The 22,596-nt window shown below is 45.1% G+C and overlaps 1 protein-coding gene across 1 annotated transcript in view; it reads right to left on the bottom strand.

Moving 5' to 3' along the window:
- Positions 1-22,596, bottom strand: part of PLPP3 (phospholipid phosphatase 3) — a 41,803-nt gene that overhangs the window by 17,983 nt on the left and 1,224 nt on the right. The window contains exon 2 of the mRNA XM_052666288.1: positions 500-657. Within this exon, the coding sequence (XP_052522248.1) occupies positions 500-657 (158 nt within the window). The remainder of the gene's footprint in view (positions 1-499; positions 658-22,596) is intronic.

Here is a 22,596-nt window from a genome sequence, read left to right as displayed (position 1 = left end):
GTGAAAAAGCTCCTGCAGAGCTCCCAGACTTGCCCAAACAGCTTTGAGCCTGTTTACCAGTTTCAAGAGTAATCTCATTCCTCTCATTACAAGCTTTCATTTGCAAATGTTTACTGCTTACATGGAAGTCAGATAATCACCAAGGAGATTCACACTACAATGCATAGCATGGACATATCTGCAAAACCATGTTAAACCCCAAATGTGCTGGTGGGGAACAGGCTGCATCGTTTTGCTCTGCTTTCCATGAAATTCAGAAGCTTTGACTTTCAAGAAGATGTCCACAACATACAGGCTTTTTAGTATCTTTCCTTTGACAAGCTCACAGCTCTACTGAGTTTCTGAGCTTGGAAAGCTCTCATAACCACCCCAGCTTGACAGTGTGCCTCTGATTCAGCATTCCAGGCAAACCCGCGTCAGTGCCATCAGCTAAGGTGTAACAAAAAGGTGTTGGAGATGCCCAAGGGGCAGAAGAACAGATTTCAGAGATGGTACTTACGGCAAGGATGGCAATGAGGATGCCTGCAGCACACAGCACCGCGTCGTTGATTGTCTCCATTGACTTCAGTGGGTACCTGATGCTGTCATCGTCGCAGTAGAAGCCCCGCTGATAGGGCTGGATTGTGCTTGTTTCGATGATGAGGAAGGGCAGTCCAGCTAGAAAGACAAGGAGACAAAAACCAAAACCATCAGTGATATAAGGCAAATAGGAACAACCTTCTGGTAAGGCAAAATAAAATAAAATGACCAGGTACCTTTCCTGATGCTTTTCTTTTTGTATTGCTATCTTTCTGAAGAGAATTTGGGTTTTGTTTTTTCGAGTCTTGTAGGGAAAAAGCATCTCCCCTGATATGGTTATCAGATGTCTGCAGTGCCTGGTTTCAGTTAAACCTCATGCATTGCAAATATTAACTTACAGGAATGGACCCCAACAGCAATCCCTCTGCATAAAGCCATGAAAACAAATCTGGCACTTTTCTCTGTGGAGGGCTGATGCCTGCTGCCCCCAGGCAGGACGAGCTGTGCAAACAAACACTGAGAGATCGGGTAGCAGCCCAGTGCTTCCTACCTGACCAGCCCCACTAAACTCAATCCATACTACTTCTAGGGCTCTGAAGCCCCCCTCTGCTCCTTCCTCTCTATTTACAAGGTAGATGTATATTTGTACCTGCAACCGGTCAGCTCAGCTGGAGCTCTGCAGAAGGCACAAAGCAGATGGGCTCAAAAACCTGCAGCCAATGATTAAGACACACGAAGGGAGACCTCAAGACTGCTGTGTGAGTGAAACTCCATATTCTTATTATTTTGGAGAAGCACAGCATTACCTCAAGCCTCAAAAGACAGCACTGAGGTATTTCCCAGTTGCTTTGTGCAGGGCACACACATTCATTCCTCATGCCTCAGCTTTCCCATCTTTGCTGTTAAGCCCATCGCCAAGAGAAGAGATACATCCCCATCCAAACAAGCCCCAAATTCCCAAATCTCATTCAGAATAGATCACAAAACACAATCCTCCTCCCACTCACAGACCGAAACCCGGGCAAAGCACCTAACACATCACAGCTCAAGCATGTCAAGGATTGGGCCAAGGCAAAGCAGAAAAACAATGAGGCACAGCTGAAGGAAAGCAGTGGATGTCATTTAGGTGACGATGCACAGTGGTTCAAAGTTTTAGCCAAAACAGCGGAACTCGTGCCCACATCCTGCTAAAAGCACATAGGTGTATTTACTGACCACCAACTTGCTTAAGCTTCCCTTTGTTCAAATTGAGAGATCAGACAGGCTTTCCTTATTAAGATAAGGAAAATGAAGCACTATTTGGTTCTGATCAATATTTGTCTCCAATGCATTTGCAGTGATCTTGTCTGCTCAATGTGATTTGCAAAGGCACTGTATGAGTTAGCATGTCATCAAAATAATGTTCTCCATCTCAAGATGAGCAAATTTTCTTTCATCTGGCTCCTGTTGCTCTACATTAAAAGATTTACTAGAATTATTAGGGGCTTTTGTCAGTCTTTAAAAATGAAGGACAGCCCCAATCACCGATTTTCCCAGTCTGAGTGAAAGGGGACCAACGCACACTGACCTGAAGCCCTTTTGGAGCATTCAGAGCCATGGCTCAGGACTCCCTTCTGACCATCTCCAAAACTTCTGGGAATGGGTTAATCGTAAGCAGGGCAGCACAGTTTCCAACAGATGTGAAACGGCAAACAAAGGTGTCAGACCTGCCTGCCCAGCTCAGATGTGGTAAATAAAATCAGACACCTCACGTGAATCCAGTTGATCTTCATTCCGCTATTTAACTGTTCTGAGGCACAGCCAGCTTTGGCCCTGAAAAGCACCTCTGATGCCAGCAATATGATATTAATAGGCCACTTAAAGAATCCTTATTTTCCCAGTGAAAAATTGCAGCAGAAGAACTAACGGCACTCGGCGAGATCCAATTTCACATGCACTTGAAGCAGCAGCCTAACGGTTGAACTCGAGGAGTAGACGTGCCACGGTTACGTGGCTTATTGTTATTTCTCCAGTTCCTCTTGTTAATAGCTTTCACATGACAGGTCTGTAAAACACATGTTCCCACAGACAATAAAATACATCTGAAAGCTAAAACTGGCTTAAAATAAAATAAAAAAAATTATTAAAAAAAAAAAAAAAAAAAAAAGACAATAGTGTTCCTATACATGATGTGAACCCAGGAATAATAAAGATTTGTTTTCCCTTCATTCATTGAACAGCATGGGGTAGTATTTCCGCATTTCAATTATATGTAGGTTTGCCACAGCTATAATAAGAGTATAACTGACCTGTATGGTATACATTTTCTTTAAGTGCACATAGGCATAGTTTAGAAAACCCAATGGTTTTGTTTTCTCTCCTACAAACTTGTGGTTTAGTGGGATATTGCCAATCGACTCTTGACATTTTTCCAGCAAAACGGTAACCTCAGATTCCCCCTTTTTTTTTTTTCCCTTTTCCCCTCCCCTTTTTCAACATGAGAAACATAAACACACACCAGAACTGAACGGATATTACTTAGAAGGCACAACGTGCCTTTGATTTTGAGGGTGGAGTGGGAGGCTGTTCTTGCAGCAGTAATTACCCAAACAACAGAAGACCCCAGCCCATGCTGGACAGCAAATTACACTCAAGATGGTTCTCCTTCCAAGAGATTATTGTTGGAGCACGGCTTGCCTACTGGACTAGGTCACCATCCACGTTGTTTGTTTTTTTTTTTGTCTGGCAAGGGGCTTTCAGTACAGAGAAGACTGAAGGAGTTCCAAAAGGCAAGTAGAGAATGGGTTTTGCAGAAAACATGAAGGGAGTGAAGTCTGGAAGAACACAAAATTAACTGTGGAGCAAGATATCTGAAAGATCCCTCAGCAAAACACCACTGAGATGTTATTCACACCAAGAGACAAAGGTAGCTAGAAGTGGGGTATAGCCCCACACACCCTTAGAAAAGTAAGAAGTGACACAGGGCTATACCACGGAGATTAGGTTTGTCCTCATGACTTCAGATGCCCCAGTATAACCCAGTTTAATGTTTTAATAGAAAAATAAAGGTTATGCAGCCCTGGCTGTAGTGACCTGCATCTACAGTTCAGCATCTGCACTCCCTGTAACGGTGCTGGTTTTCCAACCTCTACCATTTTCCACTCCCAGTCACGGAACAGAACTCCTGAGAATAAACAAGGTATGTCTCACAAGGTGGCAATGAACAGTGATATGCACTGAACAGATTAACAGTCCTACAAGGCAGGAGAAGGTGCTACGCTCATTTTTGGATGGTCCACTTTCTTCAAAAAATGGTCCTGTTTGGCCACTCTGTGGCTACAAGGCAACAGCATTCTCAGATCTGCTGCAAGATCTTTTTAACAAAACTGCAGAAGGGCCTCGAGTCCTCCCTAGTACTGGTATCATCATGCTGAGAAATTACACAGCAGCCATTGGACCATCCCCTAATTCGTCGAGGCCTCTGGCATATTCATACAGAACTGGGTAACCAGAGGTGCACTATTATTCCCCTTTTAAACACAAAGAAAACCAAAGCATAGAATAACAAAGGGATTTGCTTATTTCAATGCAGAAAAGGTAAATGGAGCTGAGATCACCTTTCTGAGTAGTAACAGCCCTCAACAAAGTAAAGGAAGGTTTTTTCCTCCTTCATTTAAAGGGGAATTTCTACTTTAATAACAGAACCAGGAAATCCCAGCTACATGCTTTTATCTAACTACACTGCAGGAGATCAAACGAGACTCCAAACCATGAGCATAACAGAAATCTCTCAGGGGCTGCTCCTGCCCCATCCAAACCCACAGGAGTTTTGCCATGGGTCTGCATAGAGGGCAGCCCAGTGCAGGTGTGGACACTAACGAATTGTACAAGGCACCACAGGACACCGTGAGGCTGGACATTGAAAAATGATGTTGCTTTTGTTGGGAGGAAGTCCAAATGACTTTGTGACCTCAAACCGCTGGTGTCCTACGCTAATATTGGAGGGTTTAAATTTATTTATCTTCTCATTTAATAAAGGCAATTGAGTTTGGAAAACCTAGCACCAAGGGGAAAAATATTCCTTTCCTTGATCAGCACCTTTATCAACAGGCAGTTAATAAGCAATAATCCTGGGAAGGCTGGCAGAAAGCTAAAATCCCACCCCCAAGCCCAAAGAAAATGCCTTGCAAAACCCCAAAGTACTCTGATCATCTTGAGAAGTGCAGAAAAATCAAAGGCAGAAGAAAGGGCTCAGTGTTGGGTACAGCACTTTAAATCTTGAAGCCTTTGGAAAGTTAACATTAGTGCAGATTTAACAGGGAAAAATAAAAATAGAGGAATAAGCTTTCCTTGGCCACACATTCAAAAAAAAATCATGGAGGGAACAGGAGGGGAAATGCTGTTTCTGCAGTGACCCACCCATGCAGCTCTCATCTTCCCAGCCCAAGCTTTACCTTTGCACTAAATTAAACACCCTCTCAGTACATTTTGATGGAGACTCTTTTTTTTTTTTTCCCCACCCCTTAACATCTCAGAAAATAAAAATCTTCATTCTTTAAACATGGCAGGTCAGCAGAACGTTGCTGGCCAGCTCAAGAAAGCAACGTAATTTCTAGCAAGCATTCTGTGATGGGTTTGGCTGCCAATGTCCAGGCTCAGGGCATACTTTTAAGGTTTTGGCAGATTAAAGGTCTAGCTTAATGAATAAAAAAGGTCATTAAAGAATTTGGCAGGGCTGAGTGGGGCATCTAATTCCTCATTCAAGATGTACCGTATAAATATTTGCATTCCAGCAAGTAACGGGCTATCCTTTTGAAGCAGTGGTTGATCTTGGGTACATATAAACCTTATTTGGTTGGCTGTATCTGTACAAGTGTCACAGTGCATAAAAATTAGATTAGGTGTTTTAAAGTTGGCTTCCTCAGCTGTTAGAGGAGAATTGCATCGCTGCAGATCAGGAAAAAAAAAGAAAACGCACCTCAGCTTTGGTAGCTGCTGCAAGAGTAAACCACTCTTGAAACCAGTTGACATGTACACATTGATAACATTTGATAACACAAAGAATAGAAATATTTCCACATTTCTATCATTTGAGGAACATCCTGACAATCACTATATGGCCTGAGTGTACCAGCACCATCAGAAAGAGAGGGGAAGGAGTTCGGTCAACAAAAACTGAATCTCAAGGGGTCTGATGCATGGTCCAACAACAGCTAGAAGAATCCTGATGCATTACACTGATATTTCCTAAAGTCTTGAACAGCATCACTGAAGTGTCTCCTTCACAATGTTTTTTGACTAAACCTGGATACTTGATGCTCATATATCCACTGGAAGCCAGTACATAGAGTACCTCCTGCTTCATGTTTCATTACCTTCTCAGTCTTAATGGTTTATCACGCCTTGGTTCCAGCTGTCCAGAAGACTGCTCTGGGCATCTGCCTCTATTTTGGAAACATATCTAATGTCTTTGTTTTCAAAATAGATTCCCATTCAACTCTAATACAGTTCCACTACTCTCAGCTACATAGAAACACATGAGGATAGAAGATTCTCTAAACATACAAACAAACCCTAGACTTTACCATAGAGCAAGTACCTGCTTAAAAAACATCTGTAAACAAGGATCAGCATATATAGCATTTCACTGATTTGACCTGTTTGGAGAGATCCCGGGACACAAGGGGTTGATTTCTGCCAGAATCAGGACTCCAGTTTTCTCTACTTGCTGTAGATTCTCCCAAGCAACCCATATTAACTTCTGATGTTGCCTGTGTCAACCTGCCTGGTGCCCTTCCTCAAAAGTGTAACGTTCCCATTCACTTTATTGTTATTTCAGCCAATTCATTGGACTCAAAGGGAAACTTAGATTTTTAGGTTTACTAGCTGCTACTTGGGTTTACCGTCCATTTCAACCTAGATGATGATATCTTCTATAATTTTTGTTGACCTCCCCCCAACAGCTCTTTAGTAAGAACTGGTTCTTCAGGAATGTTGGGGCAATGCCTTCTTACACCTACAAGAACAGCAGCAAATGAAGAAAGCAGAGAACATTCACCTTCCACACGGATAACTGTAATATTTAAGACCCCAGCAGTGGCATGGAATATTTGAAAAATGCCTCTAAAAGACAGCATCAGTTGATGGAAGGATTGTGACTAGGTATCTTACAGGTATCTCTATCTTGAGACCAAAGAAGCCATCATTCAGCAACATAACCCGTCCCATCTTTCACAGTAAGTACAACCCAGAGCGCGCTCATTGACCCAACCATTCTGGAGAGTATTAAGAGGAAAGTTCTCTTGGTCACAGAAACTTTAAACCAAATGTCAAATTATTCTCACGCACCACAAATTCCTCTGGATTCTAAACCTCTGCAGGAAATGCTTTCTTGCACAGCCGAAGCTCACTGTGCCAGACCTGCATACTCACTCTCCAAAGGCTGCAGACGACTGGGAGAACTGCCACTGCTTTTGCTGGGAGGAATATTGCTCTTTTAGATAGTACCTGCTGTCATTTCCAGAAGTAAACAAAACGTACAAAGAAAACAGCAGAGAAGGGAATTCTAAGCAGTATGTTAAATTGTTCCTTCTGGCAGTCTGGCATGAGCTGATGTATTAAAAGAGCTTTAATATAAAGTGTGCGTATATTTTTAATACCTAAAAAATGTACTAATAAGAACAAAGGGTTTATCCAAGCCACAATATCTAGATACATATAAAATTATGCATTTGTGGGGTAAAACACACCGAAGTCAAACTGGCCGACCAACAGAAGTTGGAGAGGTGAATATAAAAGACATTACAAGTGGGAACCCAGACCCAGTGCCAATCAAACGCAATGAAAACAAAGCAACCATCACATAGAATAGAACAAGGAATAAAATGCCACAAAAACCCCAAAGCATCAGGATCTTTTGAGGCACCTCAGTCCATCCAAGTGCTGTGGAAGTTCTGGCAGATATAAGCCTGATCTTGGATGACCCAACTTGAATAGCGAGGGGAAAAAACTAAAAACACGTCTATGGACTCTGCAACACCCAGGGCAAATGGACCACGTGAAAAACACACTGTGGTGACTATTATGTTTTCAATTACAAATGAAGCAAGCCTTGCTTCCTTTGCTGCTCAGTGGGGTTTGGAAGGAGCTCTGTCTCAGCATGGCTTCCCTGGATCTCCCTTTGAGGAAGGGCACACACTGGCCCAGTTCATGTGTTCTACCCACAGGAGCCCCTCAGTTTTTCCTTTATAACAAGCCCAGTCAACTCCAGCAGCCCCTACTCTTCAGGAAAATTTTGTGGGCTGTGCATCTTGCATTAATATATGAAATACTCAGCACAGACTCCTTACCTCAGCTTAGTGCTACCAGACACTACCAGGTATAAGGCACTCTTCCTTGACAACCCAGAGGGTGGAAATATAAAAAAAGCAGCCCAAGCAATGCTGAATCCTATTATTTTTTAAAAGAACAACAAAAGGAGAAAATGTAGAAATTAAACCAGCCCACCTGATCAGTGTAAAGGCCCCTTAAAGGAAAAACAGATCTCTCCTGCTGAACTTCCTGAGCTTCCTCCTTGCTTGCCTGGAGCATCCTGGCTAAGAACTGCGCCCGTAATTGAGCACGTTTTCGGGAGCAACTTCTCCTTTGCCCGAGGAGGCCTCAAGTAGCTTTGTGACCCCATTCTGTCAATGTACCTATTGTAAATGCAAAATCCTGCTTTGGATTTGCAGCAGCAGCCACCTGCACAAATAACACAGGGTTATAACTCTGTAACCAAAGACAAGCACTGAAAGCTTAAGAAGTTTGTAGTCCGAAACACACTTCTGACCTCTTCCTTAAAAGTTCACTAATCACTTTTAATTCAAAATTTATTTCCTCTTAATATACTTGCTTTATAGAATGCTCCCTCCTTTTTCTTTTTCCTCCTCCTTCCTCCTTTTTTCTTGAAGTTACCCAGGAGAAAATGGTATTACACAACTCCCTTGATTAACTGGAAATGAAACTTTTCCCCCTCGGTAGTCATGATCCTGTTGGTACAGCTTCCAGAATATAACATACAGTATACAGTGACGAAAGAAAGTAAAAGGAAAAAAAAAAAAGCACGAGTGCAGCTGGAAATGGTTCAAGGGTCCTTCAAGCAACAGGAGTTTGACATTGGTGGTCCCTATAACAGATCCCCATAAGGCTGTTCTTGTGCATCAATGAGTTAAAGAGGTGCAGGGTTCTCTTTTTTTCTCTCTCTCTCCTGTACTTCCACATTATAGGGAAGAAAGACCTTGTAGGCTGCAGAAGTTGCATGGGTTGAATAATTCCAATGAAAACCAGCTGGGAATGGGTTACCTTCATGGCAGCAGTCACCTGCAGCAGAGATGCCCACACCATGCTGCTAGCAAGGGTGGGAATCAATTACATCCCTATGACAGCTGCTTTGTGGCCAAGTGACACCAACAGACCTGTTCCCTTACGGCACAAATCGGGCTGGATCCTAATGGTGCAGGCTACAACCAAGCTGCTATTGACATGGATCCTGAGGACACAATGCAAACAGTGTTCTTTAAAACCCAAAAATGGGTAACTCCCCATTTTCCTTTCCAACCCCCCCCCCAGCCCCCATAAACAACGCCCTGCCCCACTGTCAATGAACGCGTGAATAAATTGGGGAAAAAAGGTTGAAGGAGCCCAAGGGAACAGCAGTCCCTTTTTCTTTATTGCAATTAATTTTGACAAAGACTCCACTGTTTCCCCTATCTTATTTATTTATTTTTTTTCCCCTCCTTGAAGAGCTTTGTGCCAAGCTGCATTATTCCTCTTCACCATGGTACTGCCATGAAACCCGCCTGGTATGTTTCAAAATCACAGGTTTTCATGGAAATTGCTTCTTCCTTCAGCAACAACTCCCTTTGTCACATCAGGCACGATGAAAAGAGGAGCAGGAGGGCACAGGTCTGACCACAAAACACTACAGAAATGCACCCACAGCCACCCAAACCATGCACCAACTGCCTAGCATCACAAAAACCCCACAGGCACCCTCCAAAAATCATTTTCCCACCTCCACCACAACCTCAAGATCCACGCAAAATACCACAATCCCCTTTGCACAGCTTCTTTTCTAAGCACTTTGATGCTTGGGAAAAAGCCTATTTCTCCCCATACCACTGGCGGGCTTGTTTTGAAGGAGGTTTTTAAATGGAAATAGTTTCTTTTCTTGCAGCCCATCATGGCAACCAGAGCCTGCTGGCTCCTTCCACTGAGGCTGGAGCTCAGCAACTTGTAGGGGGTGTCCTCAATCTCCAGCCTATTTACTGCTCTGGTGAGAACGGCGCCTATAGATGCTCCAGTTCTCAGATCAGCATTTGGAGGGACTCACTTATTCAACAAACCAGCCTTTTCTAAATGCTGTCAAAGGAGTGATTTGATGCCTTTCAGTGCTTGCTATACAAAACGCTGAAAGACCAGGGAACTTCAAAAGCCGCAGAAGCGGAGCAGGAGTTTGGCAGGAGTTCATTAGCTGCCTGTGTCCTTCTGTGTGTGGCTTGTAATTACATGCAGACCTGATGCCAAATCCTAATCTACTGAGGGGTACCCATTAACGTGCTGCTGGATGATTCACAGGTAGCTGATGTTGAGATTTATACAACTGGCATGTCAGATAATGCATGCATTTCTTTAGTTTTTCTTTAAGCTGCTCTTCCCCCCCCTCCACTCCCCCTCTTTTTGGGTCAGGGTACAAATGAGGTTCTGGCAGCAAAGCTGGGATAGTCCAGATCAGTCAGAGGCCACACAGCAGTAGACCTGACCCTGCTGTCATTGCAGGGATGTCACATCCTCTTGGTGCATGGGCTACACAGAAATCACTGGGGTTTTGCTCCCACACTGCGAGCCATCAAAACTCACTGCAAGTTCACCAGGCTCATCTTTCTTAAAAATAGGATAGTAGTAAATTACTCACTATGGCCCATCTGCTTCTGCTGATACCCCCAAGGGTTTGTAAGCCCAACCACCTATCATAGTTCGCCTTTGTAGAAGACAATTTTTTTCCCTTTTGCTTCAGGGTAAAAAACACTACATTTAAAGTGCAGGTTGCTCTCTATACTCGCCTTCACTCTCTTACTGTAGGTAGCGGATTAGTGACAGCAGGGACCTCAACAGCTAACAGAGAAGCTGAGCAATCAGCAACCTGAAGATGATCACTCACTTTCAGGAAAAATAGATGCAACATACATTCCTCCTATAGAGGAAAATAAAGCAGTTAGTGGATTGTGGGACCAAAAAAGCCCTTCTCTTACTTGAGATCTGTATCACTTCGCAGCCAGCTGGCTCCCAGAGCAGCTCTTGGCAATTAAAACCTTGGGAAGTCAAACACAACAGCACGGAAGCTAACCTTTTATTTTCCTGCTTTTTAATTCTTGTCCTGTATTTGATCTCCAAGCACCAACTGTGGGCACCAAATTCTCAATCAAAGGGGTAGCCAGTAGAGCATCTCAGCACTAAGTTGGACCAGATCCCTGCCAGCAGAGCCTTTCACTTCAGGGAGTGTATCCCCATGCACGCCAATTTGTCACCACCACCGGTTTTCTGATTGAGAGCAAAAAATCCAGTCCTCATTTCCTTCTCCTATTTGATGTTCCACTTTCCAAAAGCTAAGGCAAGTCCACTGAATCTCCCCTGTACCTGGTATACAGCATCTCAGTGGTTCTTACCCCCAGAAGCACCATGAAATGAGCGATCCTAATGAGCAGCAAAGTTCCTACAGCAAGAAGGCATGTCAGCAGATTTATCTGTCACTTACTGCCCATGAAGCACTCAGAGACTTGAAAATCCACCGCCCATCCAGACTCAGACTTGTCCTTCGTCCCTTGGGTGCCTGTCATGGAGAACCACATGCCTCCTCTGGACTCCCACTCAGTAAGAAATTGTTACTGGTTTCAGTGGGTGCTGCACTCAATCCACAGACTGTGGAATAACAACAACTGGGGACCCCTATGACATTTCCTAAGCAAGCAAGATAGTCAAGCACAGGACTTCTTCAACATGTATCTGAAGTCATGTTTTACAATTTGCTTCCAAAGAAAGGGATGAAAGGAAAGACAACGAAGATACTGGCTTGTTCCTGAGCTGCCTCACTGCCCAGGAGCCCTGTGGATCTTTACTTCACATTACTGGAGGTTTGATGCTGCTGACCAAAAATGAAGCAGGACACGTTGAGAGAATTTGCAGAACTGGTCAGCCCTGATACCTCTGGGAGCAATGCTAACCAGCCAGAGGACAACTACGTATTCAGAAATACTGGTCTGATGCATTATGGATATACATACAATATCCAGAGGCCCTCATTGGGAGCAATTCAATACATTTGGCTTTTCAACATTTACATAACAGCCAGCTTCTATATTAATTTTTCCTCACAGTTTTCAAGCAGACATGAGCATATGTATACCATCACCCCTCCAGAGACCACTACTGCCATACTCCCCTTACATTTTCCTTCTTTTCATTGGATAAGCCATTTCCCCATCACACTTGTTCCCCCATATCATTGCAAAGTGCCTCCACTCCAGTCCTGCAGGACAACTCAGGGCAGGATGAGCTGCCAGCACTTTTAACCCAGTGCTTGCACTGCTTTATCCTCCTAATAAAGCTCTCACTGCATTTGACATGATACAGCTCTCATTCAGCCATGAAAGCTTCCTTGCTTATCAGTAAGATTTTTAATCAACTAGCAGGGAAAATGTGGCCTGGCATTTTATTGCTTCCTTACACTCTGCTTTTAGATGTTTTGGTTTTCTCCAGTTTGTATTCTTGCTAATTTCTTTAAGCAGGGAACCAGTGGAAAGCCCCAAGCCTTTCACAGCCATCAGCTTTCCCTGGATAATTTGAAGGCAGGGGAGCAATGGACAACAAGGAGCATGCATGATGGGGTGGGAGAAGAAGGCACCAAGCTCTCACCCTCACTGCAGGGTCTGGGACATGGTTTTCTCCTGGCCACAGTTCCAAAACAACAAACAGCGTCTGTGGGGAAGGGTCACAAGAAGTTCAGCTCTCCTCTATTGAAACCATCTGGCTCCTATAAAAAAAACCCAACTGGTTGGTTGAGATGGTTGGTAGCACCTCCTCCTCGCTATGTTTTTCTTCCCATTTCTCGAGAGCATGGTGGCACTCAGAAATGCCATCATGTGGGACAGGGCTTCCACAGGCCATGGTTTACCCTGCTCTCAGCACAGTGCCAGCAGGCAGCCCAGTGAATGCAAACCCTACTTAGTTATGAAGAAGCTACCTTGGCATCCATCTCACTTCTTTTCTCCTTATCTGAGCCAGATGGTTCCTTATGAGAAGCCTGGCCCCCCAAATGGTTTGTCCAGGTCAGGAAAACCAATAGGTCAAATAGGTCCCTCTCCAGCAAGAGGCGTCACCAAACCTGCAGGGGAGGCAGAGCAAGGGCAATGAACCTTTACTATTTTTAATAAAAGGAAAGTATTCAAAAGCCTAAATCTCCCTTTTGTTTCCAACAGAAATAAAAGGGGAAAAAGAAAAAAAAAAAAATAAAGAAAAAAGAGAGAGGAGCACTTACAGGCAGCTCCCCAGCCTGTAACACAAAACCGTGCTGTGCTGGGAAACCTTACACCATGCTGCATCCAGCTCATGCACTCCCGCACTGCTCACTGCCTCCCGGATGCTTCCCCAAGCCCAAACTGCCCTTGAGAGAAGCCAAGCCTCAGCCTCTGCTGAAAAGCCTCTTTGTTTGGATTCCCTTTCCAAATCAGCATATCCTGAGATTGAACTCCCTCCCACCCCTCTGCAGGGCTTTTTAATGTTCAGATGCCTTGGCAGCGGCCAGATTTGCCAGCAGGTTTGTGGCCCTGTAATAGCATTTAAAACCTCGGTGTTGGGGCATGTATAGCAGCAGAAACTTCCTTCACGTTGCTGGAGAGAGGAGGGGAGAAAAAAAATAAAAATATATAGCAGAATTACTTCAAAAGGTCCTTTAATCGTGAATTGTGACCAGAGGAGCTAAGTTCTCCTTAATTAAACAACAGCTTTAATCTGCCTTCATTAGGCTACGGTAAAGCACAGCAGTGAGCTGCAGCAGATTCTCAATGGGAAGTTAATAGCATTTTCCTTCATTAGTCCACTCTGTCTGCAAGCTTCGGGGGAGAATTGTGTTGAACTCATACAGGCTCAGCGTGCATCTCAGCCCCATCTCCCTTGAGGTTTGCAAGCACCTGAAAAATCCTGCAATGCCCCAAGGATGAGGAGACACAGTGCACCCTCAGGAGCCCTGCAGCATGTTATGAGGCAGTAATTCCAGTTACTTGGAGCCAAGCATACCAGGCCTTGCAGCAAGAGGCCATAACTCGCCCAAGAGCTCTCCCAGTGTGCCAGCATCGTGTTATGGTGACTGTGCCAGCACTCAGCCAAAAAGCAAGGCACAGTGCAGCAGAATTCCCCTCCATACAAGAACCTCCACCAACACCAAAAGGAAAACAAGCCTCTCTCTCTGAAACCTCACATGCAGAACCTGAAGAATATTGCTAGCAAAAAGTTGTTTCTCACTTACAGCAAGCTTTTTAAAAATAAAAAATAAAAAAATACATCCATCTCAGCATTACATCTTTCCCCATGAAAGCAAAATGCTGAGCATTCAAGCAGGTGGATTTTCAGACTGCAGATCCATTCCTACATTCATAAAGCCAGTCCAGTTCTGCAGATGACTTCAGTGAGAGCAAAAGCAAAGTCTCTTATGCTATATCCACAATCCAGATGCATCCCATGGTCAAATTCTATCCCACTCATCCAACCACTTGAAAAAATGCGGCACCCTGCAGGAGCTTTAGGCACTGGAAAACTTTTTTGTACCCATGCATGTAGTGATTTATCAAAACAGGCACTAAAATGCTATTTCCATGGTTTGGCGTTTCACAAAGATTCACGCCAGCTCGGTAAGAAAAACAAATGCCACAAAACTTCTCCTTTAAGGAAAAAAAAAACCAACAAAATACAACAAGCCTCCCAGACCAGTGCTTTAGAAATGCTTCCACATGCTAATCAGCCTCCTATTCAGCTCCAGACTGAATAGGACTCCAACAATGACAAAGAAATACGCTGAACCTATTCCACATTTCATCCCCTTCACTCAAAATGTTGCTGTTACCTTGGTTTTCTGCTGCTTTGTGGGAACTGCAGCGGAATGACTGCTGCATGCTAAAGCTGCAGGGAGGGCCAAGAAACGGGGAGTGTAAGGCAGAAAAATAGCCATTCTGGATTATGAGGGTGTTGGGGGGGGAAGGATTATTTTAAGGGGCTGTCACCGATGCTGCAAAATTTCCTAGGGAAAAAGAAAAAAAGCCAGGCCTAACATAGAATGCTTTGGTTTCAGGAGGGGCTGCAGCCCTCCCTTTCTGCAGGAGGGGGGAAGCATGCAACCAGGCCACCCAACTATGCTCCCACAGGAAAGGAGGTAGAAGTTCTGCGGATGGGTTCACACACTTGTCCTTAGGCCAGGGTTTGGTCCAGCCTCGGGGCTCACAGCCCTCCTTTCTCCCCAGCAGTGCATCACTGAGGGTCAAAGCCTCAGTGCCCAGTTCACAGCATAGACCCTGAAGCTGAAATTATCAGGAAATGCCTGAAGTCATTGAGATGCATGCTGGTAGCTCAGCAAACCTTATGGGCAGCTGGGGGTGCCTTCACTCTGGCTCTCTCCCATTCCTCCATGCATCAGGAAGCACAGATCTCCCTGGCCATGACAGCAGGCTCCCACCTCTGCACAGGATGATTCCTTTGGTCCTTTGAAGCCCTGGGGAGAAACTCAGGAAAGGAAAGGAGCAGAAAGCTCTGCTAAAACCCAGGGTCATCTGATCAGTGATCAAAGAGCCGCTTGAGAAACCTGATAGCAGCATACTGATTCACAGCTATCGACTTCGGAGATACGCTGCCTACCAGCAGCTTGCCAGCATCCAAAATAGCCCAGGAGCACCACTCAGAAAATAAACCCACCTGGTGTTCACTAAACAGACCTGCAAACCAGAGTTTTGAGAGAGATTTTTGGCTAACCCTTTGGAAATGATCACTTGAAAGAGCAGCGGGCTCAACAAAAAGCCTCGGAAACCCTTAAGAATCCCCCGTGCCAAAATGCTTGGGGTTCAGGATTGGTTGCCACGGCCACTGCAGTGGGAAAGCAGAGCAGGGCTGGGCCCACAGAGCAGAGCATCAAAACAGCCCAAGAACAGAGGTGGTAAATAACTGTCAGGAAGATAGGAAGCTCAGACCCCATTTGTCACCACCAGCTTTCAAATTCAGTGGTTCATTTTGAGGCATGCAAAGATGTCTCAGCTTTGAATAAGCACGCGCTGAATTAATGGCAGTGGAATTAATGCCTGCTTGCGGCGCCTGCCTCCAACACATGCACCATCATATGAAGGCAATGCTGTGAAAGCTTTCAAAAATGACTGTCGTTCTGACTAATTTACAGTAAAACCAGTTGAAAGCTAATTACAGGGAGTGCAGCTTGTTGCTTCCTCTGCACGGCAGCCAGCTACAACCCTGTCACTGTGGGGAGAAGCAAGCCCTCAGAGGGATCATCATTTGTGTCAAGAGGGACATCTGCCCAAAACCACAAACCAGGGACTTTCACTTTTTCTGTTTAACCTCGTGGAAGGAAGCATCGTGCTGTGCTCAGCTCCTCCAACCAGCAAAGCTGAAAGTCTCCAGAAGAGCAGCCTGTCTCTAAACACTCCCAAAGGATACCTCCATGCCACAGCTACCTGCAGTGTTCGGGACAAGGGTAGAGTTTGCTCAGCTTTACTTGAGCTAGAGCAGTCTTATTTCAACCTCTTGGGCATTGCAAGCTAAACCTACCTGTGTGTGTTAGCAGAAAGACTGGATGCATCTCCCAAGCTTCTCTATGATGCAGTCAGTGCAGCTTTCAGGACTTTTTTGGGCAAGGGATAAAAAAAATGATGGGAAGGTACTACAGGATTAAGTATACTCTCCACTGATGTAGTATCATCAACACTGTCAGACCAGCTGCAGCTTCCTTTGGGCTCTGGCTGGCAGCCCAGCCCAGAAGCTCCTGACAGAGGACACCATATGCTCTGACAAGTCAACCTCAAACATAGGCATAAGCTATAGGCAATACTGGTACAAGAACACATGGCATAAAGAGTATGGGCATTTTCAGAACATCACAAGCCTTGGAATTAAGTTACTCGATGCAGAGTCAGTTTTCAACCTTCTGTCTTCTAAACATTCAACACATGTGAAAAACAAGCCCACTTACGTGACCGACTAGAAAGTACAGAGGTATTTCTGGAGGGGTTGAAACTAGATGATCATTATGGCCCTTTCCAACCCTGGCAATTCTATCATTATATGATTTTGACAATTAGAGAGCCACCAGACCTACCTAATTTTCAAACTTTTTCATGCATCGCCTTGGCAGCAAACTTATGCTTAAGACAGGTTCTCCAGTGGTTTGTGTCATCAAGTGCTACGAAGACACTTCAAATTCCTCCTTTTTGGCAGCATTCTTTCTACTCGGGTCTAACTTGAGAAGCAGCTCTTGCTGGTCATGACACCACAGCTGCAGCTAAAGCATTGCGTGCAGCTGAAAAGCAAGAAGGGATTCGTTAGCACAACCTTCCCTCAGCTGCTCCAATAAGGCCTGCCTACGGTCACCAGAGCTTTTCACCTGCTAAAATCGTGGTGATGGCATTCTGCAAGGCAAGTATCACAGGAGAGCAAAACTGAGGGCTCTGTTGGTTCTGCTGTATGAGGGATCCCACAGTTCTGCCATCCAAAAAATATAATACTAGATTCAGAAAACCGACTTCAGACATCACTATTACAGCATAAACACTGGATTATTTTATTTACTGCTTTCTTGAGGCATTATTCGCTCAAGTCACACTCACTTTTTTGAGAAGTGTAACATGAGCTATTGAAAAAACCAATGCCACTGCAGCAGTCAGGGCCCTAAGACAGGACAAAATAAAAGAAGAAATTCCAACTAAACAAACAGTGCTGATCCTCAAAGTCTAGCTAGCATCCAGAGGGAAAGCACACAGGGAGGGGTTGCCACGAATCCCCCCGCCCCCTAAGGGTGCATGGGGCTGGGGAAGCTGCAGCTTTCAGTGCTGGCTGTGTTGAGGCTGGGTGGGAGGACTCGGAGGCTGCTGCCTCTCCCTACACTGCCTGCAACAGGCATGGCCTTGTTCATGGTAGAGGCAGACCGGGCGACCACAACGGTCCCTCCTGGATTACCATGGATGAAGCAGGAGCATTGTATGAATGAAATGGAGAGGACGGAGTCTGCTCCTCCACAGCAAGCTACAGCAGGGCTAAGCTTCTCCCCCCATCCCCCCGCCTTTTAACTCATTTCAGACAGAGGTAAAGGCATGCAAACAGCTTTCCCATCTCAGATGCGCACGCTGAAGAGGAGCCCTGGTTTGCAAGGCAGTGCCCATGCAGCACAGGTTCCCCAGCTGTGGTATGCAAACCATCTCTGGGCTGCACATGGAGGCACACACAACTGGAGGATGCACCATCAACCTGTATCCAGACAAAGTCAGACCAGAACAGCCTCAGAAAGGCATGCATATTAAATGGAGATTTAAAGGGTATAAAAATAATCTGTTTGATCTAGGAGTGATGTTTATATTATTTTCTGTGCTCACTACAAACAGATATGATTACAAGTGTCATCTGCTGTAATCGTCATCCCATCTCCTCCTGTCTCAGCAGCAAGTACACAAGATCCAAAGCACTCCTGGCCACGAAGCAGTTGCACACAGTTCTGCTTTCCTGGAGACACATCTTCAGCCTGGCCAAATTCCACCAACTCAGAAAAGTAAGCAGATTCATACCCCCAAGGACTCAGTCTGCCATAGGTATAGCACTTCCTTGTTCTGCAATTAACACCTCAGCTATAATTGTCACTAATAACCTCCTCTTGATAGCTGTGCTTTTTTCCCCCCCCCCCCCCCCTCCAGCTTTTATAAAGCCTACACAACATGTTTTTGGGGACGTTTAAAAACATTTTTCTCATCTTTCCTTCCAGCCATCATTGGCTTTTAGTTTGGTTTCTCAAGAAAGGGGCAAAAACTGATGATGGCTATCATGCTTCCATTTTGATTGCTGGTTGAATAAGATCTTTTCAAACACTCAGCATCTCAACCAAGGCACGGTGGGATGCCACCACACAACCCCTCGCCAAGATGCCACCTCTGCAAGACTTTCTTTGCCAGAGCACTTCCAAGGCTGCTGCCAACCCTGCTGCTTCACAGGGAGCACGCTGCCACAGAGAGATCCTAGCAGGATTAACATCAGTGATATGTAAACATGAACAACCAAACCTGATCTAAGGATGCTCCAAGCACACTGACGGCTCTCCACCCACACAGCTCCTTGCGTGCGGTGTGTGGGGCCAGTCCTCCCCAGCCCATGGAAGGCAACACCGAGGCGTTGGGACTGCCTGGCTGGTTTAGTGCTCTCATAGCTTTGTGTCCTCGGATGAAAAATAAGAAACTGTTGATTCAGCAGTTTCTCCAGGCACGTCTGGAGAGATGTTACCTACACATCAGTGAGCCCTGCACGGCGGGGCAGTCTTAAAAACGAAACAACAACAACAAAAAACAAAACAACCCAAACAAAGGAAAGTTGCTTAGCTCATCAAATTCAGCTTTACAGCACCCAAAGAACTCTAACCTCATTCCTCATCTTTAATTCCTCCCACTCCTTACAATTAAATGACAAAGCCAGGCCTGTTTGCACTGATTTTTGTGATGGCATAGCAGGGGCTCAGGTGGAGCTCCAAATCTTTTTATTTGCTCCTGCAAGCTGGACAACACAATTTCCTACACAGGAGGGGAGAGTTAAGAGTAGCCTAAACTGTTATCCCAAATTACAAGATTATATCCCCGCTTACATAAACATTTCAAGGTCCTGCTAGCGTAAATATTTACACGCAAAGTTCATTGTAGCATCAAGCTCACTACAGAAGAGATGCCAAATGAGTGTGAAAGCTGAAGAGATACTGAGGGTGTAAGAGGCCCATCAATATGCTGCTTCTAAACCTCCTGAAGGCAGCAGAACTTTTGTTATGCAGAGTAACTGGGATTGGCAACAAAGAGAAAACTATTTAAGACAGAAAATGAGACCCACAGCAAGTTACCTGCAGTTTACAACTCAGCAGCCTTAAAGACATGCATATGACCTGATTTCCACAGGAGAGGGGCAAGCCAGATGAAATCCCACTATTTTATTGCACAGGCAGGACGTTTTGGGAGTTGTCATACCTGTGCAAGCTGCAAAAACACGCGCTACTGGAGACCCCAGCGTGCCCTATGGCCTTGCTGACACAGCCCTCCCCTCTGCTGGCATGAAACCCTTCTCCTGCAGGCCACCAGCAGTGCACAGGTGGCTGCTCACTGTTGGCCTCATGTGAAAACAGCAGGTCCAAGAGGAGAGCACATTTAACCACAGATGCTACTTCCGTGGGAACAGCCTCCAAACATCCCACACCTAAAGGGTCAGGGGAGGAGGATATCCTTACCTGGCCCTTGTCCTGTGCAGAAAGAGGATGGCTGGTTGAGCTCTCCACGCAGACAATGGCCAACTGAATGTGGGGTCCCCCATCACACCTCTTACTTCTGCTGCTCCCCAGACCTCCCCCGTTGCTCCTCAACTCCTCTGGCTTACAGAGGGCCGGTTCAGCCCCGTTTTCAGATGCACTGAAGTGAACAGTGAGCCATGAACAGGACAAGATGACTCTACCACACAACCAGGCCCTACTGCAGCCCTAACAATCTCAGGAAGCATCCTCTAATTCTCTAAACAGAGCCCTCCCTAGAGGAGGAAGCAGATGGAGAAAGTTATTTTCCCTCCCTGCGCACTCAGTCCTTTTATGCCTCTTTTGCCCAGGTGAACTCTGACACAAATTTTCGGGGAGGTTCACCGGATCTGTGATGAAATCTCTGGTTCATGGCACAAGGAAGCAGAGATTTGCCAATATGGATGCTTGGCACATTTGCATGCCAAGTGCACTCGTTAAGAGTGGGGCATTTGGAAACACTTAACTCTCTGCCAGCCCAACCCGAGCTGGAAATGCAGAGGAAATGTGGGGTCTCCATCAGCAGATCTTCAGCCAACCCACTGCACTGCCAGCTACCAAAGCAACAAGCTCCTGCCCATGGCTCCCTAGCTACTCCAGTGATCCCCAAGCAGCAAAGATACAGATCTTCCCCTCATGAATTTGCTATCAAGATAACCACTGTACTTAATGAGCAGAGACAAAGTGGATCTTTCTAACACTCTCACCAAATTACAGCTGAAGGAAGCTCCTGATAGCACTGCTTTACTTATTCTGACTTTCTTAGATGTTTATGATGATTGTCTCCTGGGTAATTTGTTTAAATTTGTATGTAAACAAAGAAGAGTTTGTACGCATCTGCTGCCTCACAAAAAGCATGTGTCATTTCTCAAAGGCATTTCTGCCATAGCTCATTCTTTCCATTTTTCCCCTACAGAATACTCATCTGGGGGGCAGAATTACAGCAGAATAACTACAGCAGAAGCCAATGTGGAGTCATAGCCCTCTGCAAATCAAATGACTGGTTTTAATATTTCCTAAAGCAGCCCTCGAGTGAGAAAAGCCTTCTGTTTCCCCTGTTACTCTGAAAGTCTTTGGGCAACCACTCAAGAGGTGTAACTGAACTGCACAGGAGGCCACTGGCCATGCACACGTGCACCAGCAGAAGATCTCTGCCAAGTACATCCACCTCTTTAAGGTCATTTCACCCAATTCTTCTCCTCATCATCTCGCCTAGAACTCTATTGCTTTACTGAAGATGTAAATACCCACCAACAAGTATCCATCCACCTTTCTCTTACACGCTTCAGCTGGAGCATTTGTTTTTCCTCTCTCACCTCCAAAGTGTTTTCTTTGTGACAAGCTCAGGAAGGAAGAAAAATGGGAACCAAGCACTTGGAAAACTGCAGGAAAACTGCAAACTCTTCATTTTCCTGAGAAAAATGCAGAGCAAAGAGCAAGCCAAGCCCACTGCAAGCGGGGCAGCTGGATGTCACAGCAACCCAAGCAAAGATACCCATCAACAGGTCTGCTGCTGGGTATATTTGAACAGCCCATCCGCTCTCCATCACACAACCACCACCCTTATCACAGCCCACCAGGGCTCCTCACCTGTGTGTCATTAGCCAGATTTGAACTCTTGGCTTCAGCTATTGAATTCCTGCTCTTACTTTCAAATGTTCCTCACCCCAAAACACAACCCTTGTGTTTACTCTCTCATTTCCACCTGCAGTAACATGAAACAAAGCAACAATCACAGCTTTTGCTGTATCACATTACTCCCTAACAATACCTTCCAGTAATGCTTGATAAGTTCTGTTTACCAGAACTATCTCAAGTAGAATAACACATGGCAATTACTTTTTTCATTTCAGACTCTTAGTCTGGAGAAGGAAAAGGAAAAAAAACACAGCACAAAAAAACCTTTACCCATTTAAATAGCATTTGTGTGTGCCAGGAATGCCTAAAGTCAAGAAAACTTGGGTAAACAAAAGTTTTAAAGTTCTGACTCCAAGCAGTTGTTTTACTAGGAATGCAACCTTCTGTTTCAATAAGTGAGGTAAGTCAAGCTTGCTGTGTTTCTCCTTACAGTAGCTTCACATGTATATCATAGAATGGCCTGGGTTGAAAAGGACCACAGTGATCACCTCATTTCAACCCCCCCCTGCTTTATGCAGAGTTACCAATCACCGGACCAGGCTGCCCAGAGCCACATCCAGCCTGACCTTGGATGCCTCCAGGCATGGGGATCCACAACCTCCTTGGGCAACCTGTTCCAGTGCCTCACCACCCTCTGGGTGAAAAACTTCCTCCTAAAAATATGTAGGATATCAAATATTTTCAATTTTTTTTTCCAGATAGACAATGATGAAGCTTTCTGTGCTGGCCTCTATCCTTGTGGGAATATGAAGAGAAAACCATGCATCTCTTCTTCATATATTAGTGCCTCGTAATACACACCAGATGATCAATAAACTACATAAAGATTAAATCAGACTGACAGTCCTTAAAAA

Source organism: Tympanuchus pallidicinctus, unplaced genomic scaffold, assembly GCF_026119805.1.
Source record: "Tympanuchus pallidicinctus isolate F22 unplaced genomic scaffold, pur_lepc_1.0 scaffold7, whole genome shotgun sequence".
NCBI classification, from domain to species: domain Eukaryota; kingdom Metazoa; phylum Chordata; class Aves; order Galliformes; family Phasianidae; genus Tympanuchus; species Tympanuchus pallidicinctus.
This window is presented reverse-complemented; position numbering and strand designations above follow the sequence as displayed.